At 35.9% G+C, this 12293-nt stretch overlaps 1 protein-coding gene across 2 annotated transcripts in view; it reads left to right on the forward strand.

Annotated features, from left to right (window-relative positions):
• The window catches only part of adam10a (ADAM metallopeptidase domain 10a), a 64759-nt gene that overhangs the window by 39247 nt on the left and 13219 nt on the right, over nucleotides 1-12293 (forward strand). Inside the window, exons 4-7 of one of the 2 annotated variants that reach the window (XM_039689282.2) lie at nucleotides 5970-6128; nucleotides 11535-11635; nucleotides 11880-12038; nucleotides 12129-12221. In XM_039689282.2, coding sequence (XP_039545216.2) covers nucleotides 5970-6128; nucleotides 11535-11635; nucleotides 11880-12038; nucleotides 12129-12221 — 512 coding nt within the window. The remainder of the gene's footprint in view (nucleotides 1-5969; nucleotides 6129-11534; nucleotides 11636-11879; nucleotides 12039-12128; nucleotides 12222-12293) is intronic. The other variant, XM_039689283.2, reaches the window with a different exon arrangement.

Raw genomic sequence — 12293 nt, forward strand, 5'->3', positions numbered from 1 at the left:
ACATCGCTGCAGAAGCAAGGTTGTGTTGTTACAAGTGTCGGGTGGGCAGAAATATATAGTTTATTTCTGACATTTATGATCTGTGTTTTATTGTTAAGGTTGTAAGGGGTATATAGATTGGTTTGTGAAAGTGTAGGTGTGCCCTGTCATATAGCAGAACCTCTGATGCACACATCCTGCATCTCTCATGTAACTCGCTGGCCAAATCCTCTGTCACAATATTAATGCCTAGAATTGTATTATTTTTATCAAAAGACACTGTTTAAACTATTTGATATAAAACAATCCTTTTCTCAGTCCTAAATATCAACTTCATTATTACTCTTTATTATTATTACTCTTCATTCAAATACAAACTTACTCCTAGGACATAGTTTATATAATTGGCTTGTTTTATGTTAGATTATGTAACTGTCTACCGTCTGCTGTTACTGTTGATTTTAATGCCATCAATGCACATATTTTTGAGTTTTGAGCATTTTAGTGGAGTCTGTGTTTTCAGCATTTTTTGCAGAAGTGAATGAAATGTCATGTTCAGTTACTCTTCATTTTGTCGTAAGTTGACACCAGGACCTTACATTAGAGAATGCCTCATCACCTTATTCTCATTATGTACCTTGTAATGGACTTTGAAACCAGTGAGCCATTGAACCTGATTGATGATGGGTACAGCTTGCGATTTATATATGCATTAGTGAGATCTCAGAATTGCAAATGTACTTTAAATGATGGACAGACTGCCTACTGGAGGATGAAAGCGACTTTCCATTTTCTCTGTTGAGGCATCCTTATCTCATTGTCTCTGAGCTTCTCCCCTGACCCCAGTACTGACACATTCTTCCAGCCTCTGATTTGCTCTGAACGGATTCATGTAATTTCCTGCTCACCACAGGATGTTTCATAATAATATTATTGAGTATTGAGGTATTGAGTATTGCCAGGAGATGACGTTCATGTGATCTGTTGATAAGGATGAGTGGACGACTTCAGGCCTGAGGAAGTGAATGTGGTTGAGGATTGCTCTGAACTGGAGGTGATAAATAAACACGAACAAATAATGCTATCGCTCACCTTTAAAACAATAGATTTTTGAACACACCACACTACAGATGGAGAATGACAATTCACAAGTTGTCAGATCAACTTTTTACTGTCAGTTTAAAGATGAAAACTGATCATTTTTATTTTGATGGAACATTCTGTTAACTATAAGTAACTTTGCAACTCCATGTCAACCAACTCTTTTTAGACTATTGGTGTACTGTCGGCTTAATATCTATTTATTGTGATGGTCCTCCAACAGACAATCTACTGACTAAGTAACTTTGCAACTACATGTCAACTTATTTTAACCCAAACCCAACCAGTCTGCTAATACTCTACTACTAATACTCTAATGAGAGTTAGTAGACATGTAGGTGCAATGTTACTTATAGACAACTGAATGTGTTAAATAGACCATCAAAATAAAGTGAAACCCATTTTTGTCATTGACATTGTCATTTTGTTTATTTGTTTTTTGTTTTGTTTTTGCCAGCAGTAGTGAAGACTGCGTCTATTTTAATCGATTTTATTTCAAATTTACTGTTGATGAAAATATACCCAAAGAAAAATGAAAACTGCAATATATTGACAACATGTCAAAATCAAAAACAATGACAAAAACATTTCCATCTCTTCTAGCATTCTGAGTCTTTCTCAATACGTCTTGAAATGAAAGAATCCTTAAATAGATAGTTCACCCTAAAATGAAAAACAAGTCTTAATTTACTCACCCTGGTGTTGGTGAGCTTTGACATGAAATACAACCCATTTACCTTCTTCTGTGAGGTGAATATATCCGTTGTGTTTGTTGTGACAAGAAGTTATCACATTCACATCTGTCAACAGTCATTCTGACTGTCATCAGACGAACGGATTTCCAGGCTGGTTATATTTGACTCCGTTGAAGAAAGTACACGGATATTTTTGGGGGAATTTCTAGGCATTGTATTTCATGTCACGTTTTTGTTAATCTTACTTTTCTGGGTGACATTGAGTGAACTGCAGCTCGAGTCTCATGAAGACACACGTCTTGCTGCTACGTATGCAGAAAACCCCCAAAGGCCAAGGTTAAGAATATCGCTAAGGAATACAATAAAACTTTTTTTTTTTTAACTAAGCCCTTTCATATACTCCCAGAACACTTAGAATATGTACAGCGTTTGTCACATGGAATTGAATCACGGAATGGATTCAACATCTATTCACTGGTATTATGTGGACGAGCACATAATACGTGGTGGTACTTTTTGTAAAATTCTCCTGTTGTGGTCCATAAAAGAAAGAAAGACATACTACATTAGAACAACACCAGAGTGAGTAAATTATGGCTTAAGTTAAGGTTAAGTTTTAGGTGAACTATCCCTTTAAAGTCACTCTCACACATGTCCATATTTCACCTTTTCTCAACCTTACTCTAACCCTCTTGTGCTCTCTCTCTCACCCTTTGTTATCCATCAGCACTCTTTGTGCTCTCCAAAGGATAAACATCACTTGGTGCTTAATCTTGTAACCTGTAATATTCACAGAAAAGAGTTTGATGTCGGCTGGATGGTGCAAATTCTCAGTGGAATGACGATGACATTGACATTAACATTCGTTCCCTCATTAGCAATTCTTTCTTTTTTGTACTCATCTTTTTTTACTCTGAAGTGGATGTCATCTCTACCCCAGTCCTACTCATTAGCCACCAGAGTACTTCTAGTCAAATTCAGTCCATTTATTAGGATTGTATAAGTATGCATAAGCATAAGTATGTTGTGCCAATGTTTCTTTTTTTTTTTTTCTGTTGCTTGTTTTATGTTCTTGAGTGTCTTCATGCTTCACCTCATCAGCTATCCTGTTGTTTTAACCTGTAAATGTGAGAAGGTCAGGGAGGTCAGGGAGGGATGGAGCAGAGCAGTAGTTTAATGTTTCACTGTGCGAAAGAGTGAACCACCTCTTGTGGTGTTATCAGTTTTAGGGATGAATAGTTCGAGAGCTTTTAGAGCTTGTTCCATTCTGAAGAAAGAAACCAGATTGCAGGAGGTTCTTCTTTGCCTGAGAAACAGACAAAACACACCACCACTTTCCCACAGCCTTTTAACTGTGATAGCAGAGAGCTCCTGATAAAATCCTGTTAACCGTTTTATTGCAATATGTTGTTTTTTTTTAAAGCACTTATGTTGCTTGGAAGATCCCAATGCTTGTGAAACGTTCAAAGCTTCTCTTTCATTTGTCTTGTTTAAAGTGGACCATCATTTGAAACGAGCAAAAAATATTCTGAGAGTTTGATAGCCTAAAGATGTCTAGAACATAATGGACAACAGCTCCTTTTGTTGGTCTGTTCTTTGGTTTCTATATTTTGTTATTTAGGAGTTCATGTACACACAAGTAGAACTTGGCAGTCTGTTTGAAGTTGAAGCAGAATTTTCCAGGATGTGCTGTCTGTGTAGGAAGCTCAACTCCCCTGTTTGTTACTGTGCTGCTCCTCAAATTTTGATATAGTTAAAGGGATAGTTCACTTTGAAATTGATAGAACAAGCGGTTTGTTTGAGAAAACAGTATTTATAGTTTTTACCTCTTTTACTGCTGTTTGCCGCCGTAACCACAGCCACAAAGCGTCCGCACCCTCAGATCACTTGGACGTGGCTGTGGTTACAAGAGGTAAAAACAATATAAATACTGTTCGTTTTCTCACACAAACCGCTCGTTTCGTGTCTTAGGCCATCAATGTGTATTTACATTTACGAGTCATTAAATCATGTTTAATTTGGACTTCTCTGTGAATGCTCTGGTGACCATAGACCTTCATTATATGACTGACAGACAAGAACGGTTTGACCTTAAAATATCAAAATTTAAACTACTGTGGAAAGAAAGACACCTACATATTGGATGCCCTTGAGGTAAGCTAAAACATACCAAAAATTAATTTCAAAGTGAACTATCCCTTTAACTTCCACTGTTCCTCGATTGTAAAATAATTTCCCCGGTTCCTCACTACCAAAACATGTCTTAAGACATGTACAGCATTCTCAGTATTCAGAGTACTTGACTAACCCATTTAAAAACTGTATAATGGTTCTGTTTTATGTTTTACCTTGTTTTATACTGGATGTAGAGTGATTTGTGATTGTTACTTTTGCTTATCAACAGTCCTTTTGAATGTATTTTAGTTATATGTCTCATTGATTTAGATATATTGTGATATTACTTAACTGTCACCGTCCCACAGGTGGGACGTTTGCCACTATATTTTTAAAACAATAATATCTTAGTAAATACCTTAAATAATATTGACAAACTATATATCATTTGAAAGCTTACAATCTCTAGTTTCCATATTTGGTGACTGATTTTCAAAATATATTACAGAGGAGCCATAATATATTAATATAAAACAAGAATATTTTCATACTCATAAGGCGTGTTCAGACCTTTATTTTAAAATAGCAGTAAACATGAAAAATCTTGAAAAAATGGTAGATACCTCAGTTTGTTTTCATGCCAAAAGTTCAAAAGATAGAATCCATTCAATTATTTTGGGAAAAAAAGGTCTGAAAAGTTTGAAATATCAAGAAAAAAATAATAAATTCACCATTTGTGGCGTGGCAGCTAGCTATGACTTACATGCGTGTTCTTTGTATGTGTTTCTTAGAGGTTCAATTCATATAAAAATCTGCCAAACTTCCCATGCTACTTCTGAATAGGATCTCTACTTCAGAAATTGAATGAAAATTGTGAAAATAATGGTTCATATCACTCAAAACACGAATGGAAATGCAGGCGCCCTTATATGGGCAGTAATGGAGTCTGATTGTGCCCTAGTGAAAAAGTTTGGTACTGCGCTCAAACAAAATCTTACTGAAAGCTCATTTTTTGAGATATCAATCTAAAATTTGAAACACAACTTGTTCAGATTTTTGGCTTTGATCTTTCTGCCATTTTAGAGTAGCCCAGGTTTTGAAAATATATATTTTATGTAAAATATGAATAATTAATATTTTTACATTGTACATTTCCATAAACTCAAACTTCTATAACTTTTTTTCTGTTTCACTTTCGTAATTTATTTCACTTCTACAAAAATCTGCCAAATGTCTTTTTTAAAACAAGACCAATCATATGTCTATATTCCAAAGCATTCTTGAATTACAACCATTTAAGTTCGAAATGTGCATTTTCATGTCTATTCAAAAAAGGGGGGGTGACAGTTAACAGGTTAAGGGTGATTATTGTTCTATTTTTGTCTGTGATTGGGTGGTTGGTGTTATCTCAATCTTTGCATAGGTTTCTTTCTACAGGAATGTGTAAATATAGGTAACATGTTCACATTGAATTGTATTTATTACATCTACATGAAAAATATAACTGTAAATGTTGCAAAATAGCTGCATAGTATGTTTTGTAAAAAGGGTAAATATTTCTACTGTTGTTACCTCTGGAACAAACTAAAGCACTACCAGTGTACCGGTGTTCTACAATGTATCCCTTTGTTCTTGTTTCTGGACTCCTTATTACTCTTTTTTTTTTGTTGTTGTTGTCCTCATTTGTTAGTCACTTTGATTAAAAGCATTTTCTAAATGATTCAGTGTAAATGTTGGATGTCCATCTGCCTACTGTTGTGGAACAGCTCTAGATGAAGTTTTAAAGTCTGTAGATGAAGAACGAGTCTGCTTTGATTATCAGAGACAGTAGCTGGGTTTCTGAGCTCATTACCATTCTAAAGGTCAAGAGCTTAGTTGCGTTATGTGCATGGTGTGTTTATAATTGAGGAGATGAATCACTGGATCATAATATGGAAGCATTTCTTTATACATTTTTCCTCCATCATATTTCACGACATGCCCTCTGTCTAATCGCATAAAGAGAGAGTTGTATCTGTACCCTGAATAACTTTACAATTGCCTTTGGTCTTTAACCTTTAGTCTGTTTTTATCTTGCAGGTGAGAAGGGCACTCTAACCCATGGCTCTATCGTGGATGGGAAGTTTGAGGGTTTCATAACGAGCCATCATGGCACCTACTACGTAGAACCCTCAGAGAGATACCTCAAAGACCAGAATGTGCCCTACCACTCAGTCATCTACCATGAGGATGACATCGGTAAGAAAATATTAGCATTAGAGTGACCTATATCATATCCTTAATAATCTCCTATTTCATACTGTGCATTTTACTGTGCATGTGTCCAGTTTACTGATCAGATTTATGTCTGCAGTGTTGTTATAGTTTCTATGGATGCTTTAGATTATATAAATTTATTTAGCTAACAAACTTGTTTTATACACTGAACTACTGTTGAAAGGTTTGGGTTTGGTAAAGTTTTTTTTTATTATTGTTGTTGTTTTTGAAGGAAGTCTAACGAAATAATATTGCCATTTAAAATAATAAAAATGTAATTTATTCCTGTGATGACAAAGCTGTGTCCAATTTTCAGTGTCACATGATCATTCAGAAATAATTATAATATACTGATTTGGTGATCATAATATTTTCAATGTTGAAAATAGTTGTGCTGCTTAATATTTTAGTGGAAACTATTATGGTTTTTTTTCAGGATTCTTTTACTAAAAAAGGGGAAAAAAGAATAGCATTCATTTAAAAAATATTTTTTTAATGGCACTATTGATCAATTTAATGCATCCTCTCTGAATAATCATTATTTTCTTTGAAAAACAAAAATCTTACTGACCCTAACCTTTTGAATGGTAGTGTACATAAATAAAAGTAGTTTGAAGCTAACCAGTTCTGAACTCAGCTTTAGATGCAGTAAATGTAAATAAACTGCTTTTAGCATAATGAAATTTACACAGTTGAAGATCCATATCATGTTTGCTTCTTTTGGAAATGATAATGAATGTGTCTGAGTGGGTCTGTCTCCAATCACTGATGTTCTGAGACTCTCTTGAGTGTGATGAGAGCTGTTAAAATGGCTGGAACATGGAATTGGTTTCAAATTGCATGTTTTTATTGCTTTTGGAGGAAAAAGTGCCATTAATGGGGGTATTACAGCATATATAATGGTCATTATAATCTTTTGAAAAGGTGTGTTGCATCATGAGAATGAAATTGAGTGAATTAGTGTAATATAAAGCATTGGCACACAAATAAACCTGTTAGGACACAGCAAAATGCAGTGAGCTACCCCTTCTCCTCTTAAAGGTGCAGTGTGTAAATTTTAGTGGCATCTAATGATAAGGTTGCGAATTGCAACCAACAGAAGTTATGGTGGCCGACAGGAAAAGATTTCGTCGTCTGAGACTGCAGAGTAGCCAGTGAAGCAATGAGGTTTCTTAACAAAGACAAATTTAAGAAATAAGGTTTACTTAATTATTCAATAAATCAATGTTATTGTGAATAATATTGTTACTTGTTCATCGTTGTGTTAGTGTTTTATTCGCTGACTTTAGCTTGCTGCTTTGCATGAAGAACAACATGGGGACGAAGCGCGCATGTCCGTTTATGGCTATTGTAGAAACATGTCGGCGCATTTCAGTGTAAGGGGACCTGCGGTGTATGTAGAAATGGCTCATTCTAAGGTAATAAAAGTATAACGGTTCATTAAGTAAAGTCTTCATAGTAGACATAGTAGTGTATATGATATACCCTCCTAAATATTATACACTGCACCTTTAAGGCATAGAATAGGTCAAAGGCAACAAACTTGAGGATTCTAATGTGCTGTAGACCAGTGTTTCCCAAGCTTTTTTTGAATAATTTTTTGCCTTGGCATAAGTAAAAACCGTACACCACTACGCACTAAAATATAACAAAATTGCACAAACGTGCTTTGCTTCAAATGGCATATTAAAACTGGATATTGTATTAAAAGTAGTACTCACATTAATGTGAAACTTGAGTTAGGAACACAAGGTAATATAGGAAGCTATGATGTTGGTGATTAAAAAAACTAAAAGATTTTACATAATACCAGGCGAAACCAGAGGAAACCTCATTTATTTAAAATAAGTGAACACTGTGTCGTCAAAGTTGGTATTGTGGTTTTATATATGGTCTAAAACTTGCATGTGTCATCACTGGAATAGCTGCATCTGCATCACTAAGTGCATCGCATAACATTTTCATTAAAGTTTATTGTAGTTGCCTATATGCACGTGTTCACTTTTTCTCGTTGTTGAATATATTTGGCCAAAATATCATGATATAAGATGAAGCGCTATACAAAGGATATTTGAAACTGAATATTTGCTTCAACTAAATGGCAAATATCTGTAATAGATTTATTATTTGAAATTTTATAATTTTCCAAGCCACAACTGACACCTTGTCACGGTAGTGTGCCACTGCACAGTGTTTGGGAAACATCACTAGACTTTACTATGTTTTGTCTCACTCTCTCTGTTGCATTCTGTCAGTCACCTACCCTCTCAATCAAACATAGTGGTTCACTTTTCCTGCTTGTCAGGCTGATAAAGCCTCTTAAAGGACCACTCTGGCGCAAGATACATTTATCATCCAAGTGTGTTTTCATGGCAGCTGTTTAGTAGTGATTGTCAAAAACGACTGAATGAATTCAAGGTGCACTTTTTCATTATGCAAAAATGCAGTTTATAAGCGTTTTTGGTTTACTCTCCTGATATTCTTAGCATTCTTACTGAGCCATTAAAATGTTCTTTGCAAAAATAAAACATTTGCAGACTTTCGTGTGCACATGAGAAACCATTAAACTTAGCATAGACAATGCACACTGAGCCATCTATTGTACCATTAGCCTATTTCACTGTGTGGTTTCTTGACCGCCATAGTGTTAGGCCTTAAAATAGGATAATGTAGCCTACTGCCCCAATGAAAGACACTTTTCTTTTCTTTTTTTAATCAAGGTCTCTTTTATTTTTCTGGTCTGAAAATCTACAGAGAGGTTTGGAAATTTGAGTCTTTTTTTTTTTAAATGGAAAATGTGTAGGAACCCTGAATTGGTCAATATAGCTTTCCTAAATATATAGGAAACAAGGAAATTAGCTTTCTCTGATTTATAAAGTATAGTGTTAACATCATGTGGAAGTGCAAATCGAAATCTAGCATCTTTTCCACACAGCTGTGTCATACTGTGAAGTAATGAAGTGCTCAGTTTCAATTTCGGTTCTAGGAAAAACAGGATGACTAACTCTAGCTTATGCATTTACACCATTGTAGATGCGGTTAAACTGTCTTCACAATGCTTCCAGTCATCTGACTGACTCAATCACTCCAGCTTGCATGTTGAGTGTGCATATTCACAATAAGTGAAATCTCTAAAGAGAGCCAGCGTATTATTACTCCAAAAATGGATGAAGTCAGTTTGGGACAGTGAGTTTGTATCTATGTGAGGCAAAGAGAAAGAGTTAATTGTGGTTGACAGTGGTCTATTGAAGCACAAGGTCAGTGGTCAGAAGGAGGGTAGCTGGAGAGGGCAGTGAACTCTGGATCACTCACTGGCTCATGCCAGGCTCGGAAATGTGGGTGTGTTTCTCCTTCTGAAACATACACTTACAGGAAAAACTCACTGACATTAAATGATAAAATCAGCAATTATGAACAATGTAATTGACCATATTAAGGCTCAGTTTCAATCAATTTCTCTAAAAAAGGAAGGCCTAGGATTATTTCTTCTCTCATTGGGCTGTTTGTTATTCAGTATTATTCAGCGTTTTTACTCGTTTTCTTGGATGCCTGTGAATGGGGATAGTTTTGACAATGGGTGTCGTCTGTATGCGGAAAACACAAATGAAAAACTTCTCAGTTTTAAGCATATTGTTGTTGTTTAAATGTACCCTTAGTGGTTGTTTGTCAGTTTTAAAACACGTTGTTTTCTGCTGTTCATTACTCAGAACAAATGTGTCAGTAGTACATTAATGACTTCCACTCAAACAATCCACATTTTGTATTGTTCACACTTTCTCAAGAGTAAAAAATGAATCTGCGATTTCAGCTTAAAGCTTGCCTTGCTTCCATTTTCAATTATTTTGATATTGATCTCATCTCTGAAGATTTTTATTCTCTCAAGACGCGTGTCATTTTCTTTTGCACTCGTTTCCTCCAAACAGATGTCTCTCTTGTTCTGCCCAACAAAGATTCGCATTTGAATGGGGTTGCATTCAGTGTGGGCCAATAAAAAGCTCAAAGAGAAGAAATGGAGTTTTTATGGTCAGAGGTCAGAGTGTCAGACTTTCCCTAACATCCTCCCAGATTCCTACAACGGACCATATTTTCTTCTCCCTCACATTAAAGAGCACATTTTGATGGTTCATTGTCTATTCATTATTCAACCACATCCACTTCATGCATGAAGAAAATTTCCCTAAAGTGTTTTTAGTTGAGCTCTCTCTCATCGAAACCTCAGTATCTTCACACTTCCAGTAAACATTTTGGCCTGTGACCCCCTCCAGGCACGGATAAACGAATGCAGCAATTCCACGCAACCAGAACCTTCATCAAGATATCATGCACATGATGCTGAATTGTAAAGATTATTAAGAGAGTTACTCATGTGGGATCCTCAGTGTCTACTGTCTATGTGTGGTTATTGTTCTCTGTGGAGTTCTCATAGAGTCTCTACTGTCTCATTAGACCAACTCTCTTTTTTCACTTACTTTGAGTGACACTTACTTTGAGTGTCTGCCTGTCCTGGAACTGAGAACCATCAGAATAAACCATATATTTTGATATGAATGTGATTAATTAAGCAGAACACTTTGGTTGAATGGAGGGGAGCAAATGCGTTTCTATTATGGATGCTGGCAGGATTTCTTATTAGACATTCCATTTAAAAATATGCAATATCTATAGAAGATATTATTATTCTCTCATTTTCATGTCTGCTGTTGTTTGATTATTGCAAGCAGTGAAAGAGTAACAATGGATTTGGTAGATGATTTATATATGGTTTATTTTAACAAATGTGTTATTGCATGCATTAAATTAATCAGAAATACCAGTAAAGAATCCTGAAAGAATTATTTATGGGATAGGATATTTTATTTGTTACAAACCGCACTGGTGTTTGCTCAGCCATCAAATGTAGCTGTCAAGAAGTAATAGCATTAATGAAAGAAATGGTCAGTGCTGTGTTAAATGCTGTAAATAGTAACCAGTGCAGTGTATTTTTTTAGACTCTGCAGCTTCAAAAAGGCAAAGACCTCAATATCAGTAACACTTTGTGCTTTTCCCATTACACAATAATAGGAATAGGTGTATTCCTTAGGTGTAGTTTGTGATTGTATCTTCTCTGAGAAGCTTTATCAGGATAAATGTCTAGTTTTGACTCAGCGTCTTTTCAGTTATGTATAGTATTCTGATGTGGAATATTAAGGTTTAAAAATGGATACAAATGTATAAAAAGGAAAATTAAGTCTAGATAAAAGGGTATTAATGAAATTAAAACTTCAGTGAAGTAAAGCCGAGGTGCAGCATGCCTAATTAGAGACTGGACATGTTAACGATATAGTTTTGAAATGCACAAGCATTGTGTTGCATTGGTTTTCAAGCAGCTCTTGAATTTTCTCTTCCCAGATTACCCTCACAAGTATGGATCAGAAGGTGGCTGTGCAGATCACTCTGTATTTGAGAGGATGAAGAAATACCAGGCATCTGCAGTGGACGAGCCCCCCCAGGTCAGCTCCAACAGCCCTTTATACAGCTCAGCTGAACACCACTGATATCAGCAACTAGCACCACGATCTTGCTAATAAACAGAAACCCCATCACACAGGGAGATCTGAAACATTTCTCTTTCCCATGATTCTGAAGTTTAGATTTCAATTCTGATTTGAAATAGATGATTCACTATATCCATGTATCCAAAAATGTATTGTCGTCTTAGTTAAATTCTCATGTGTCCTGCTGTTTTCCCTGCAGCAGACAAACTACGTTCTTGACGAAGAGATGGCTGATGGGCCGGTGATCCTGAGGAAACGTCGTGCAGCACAGCCAGAGAAAAATACCTGTCAGCTCTTCATCCAGACAGACCACCTCTTTTTCAAATACTATGGCACCAGGGAGGCTGTGATCGCTCAGGTACATCTTAAGCACAGGTGTCTTTATGGCAAGTGGTGCCTGCTGTGTTTTTATTGCACATTTATAGGTTTGTTCTTTTGGGTTACGCAGATTTCCAGTCACGTGAAGGCCATTGACTCCATCTATCAAAGCACGGATTTTCAGGGCATCCGCAATATCAGCTTTATGGTGAAGAGAATCAAGGTTAGTGTGTTTCTCTCTTCACTTACCCCTTTTCCACCGAAAAAAGAACTGGTTCGGAACTGGTGCTGGTTC

Source organism: Pimephales promelas, chromosome 1 (genome assembly GCF_988280905.1).
Source record: "Pimephales promelas chromosome 1, fPimPro1.hap1.1, whole genome shotgun sequence".
Lineage (NCBI taxonomy): Eukaryota > Metazoa > Chordata > Actinopteri > Cypriniformes > Leuciscidae > Pimephales > Pimephales promelas.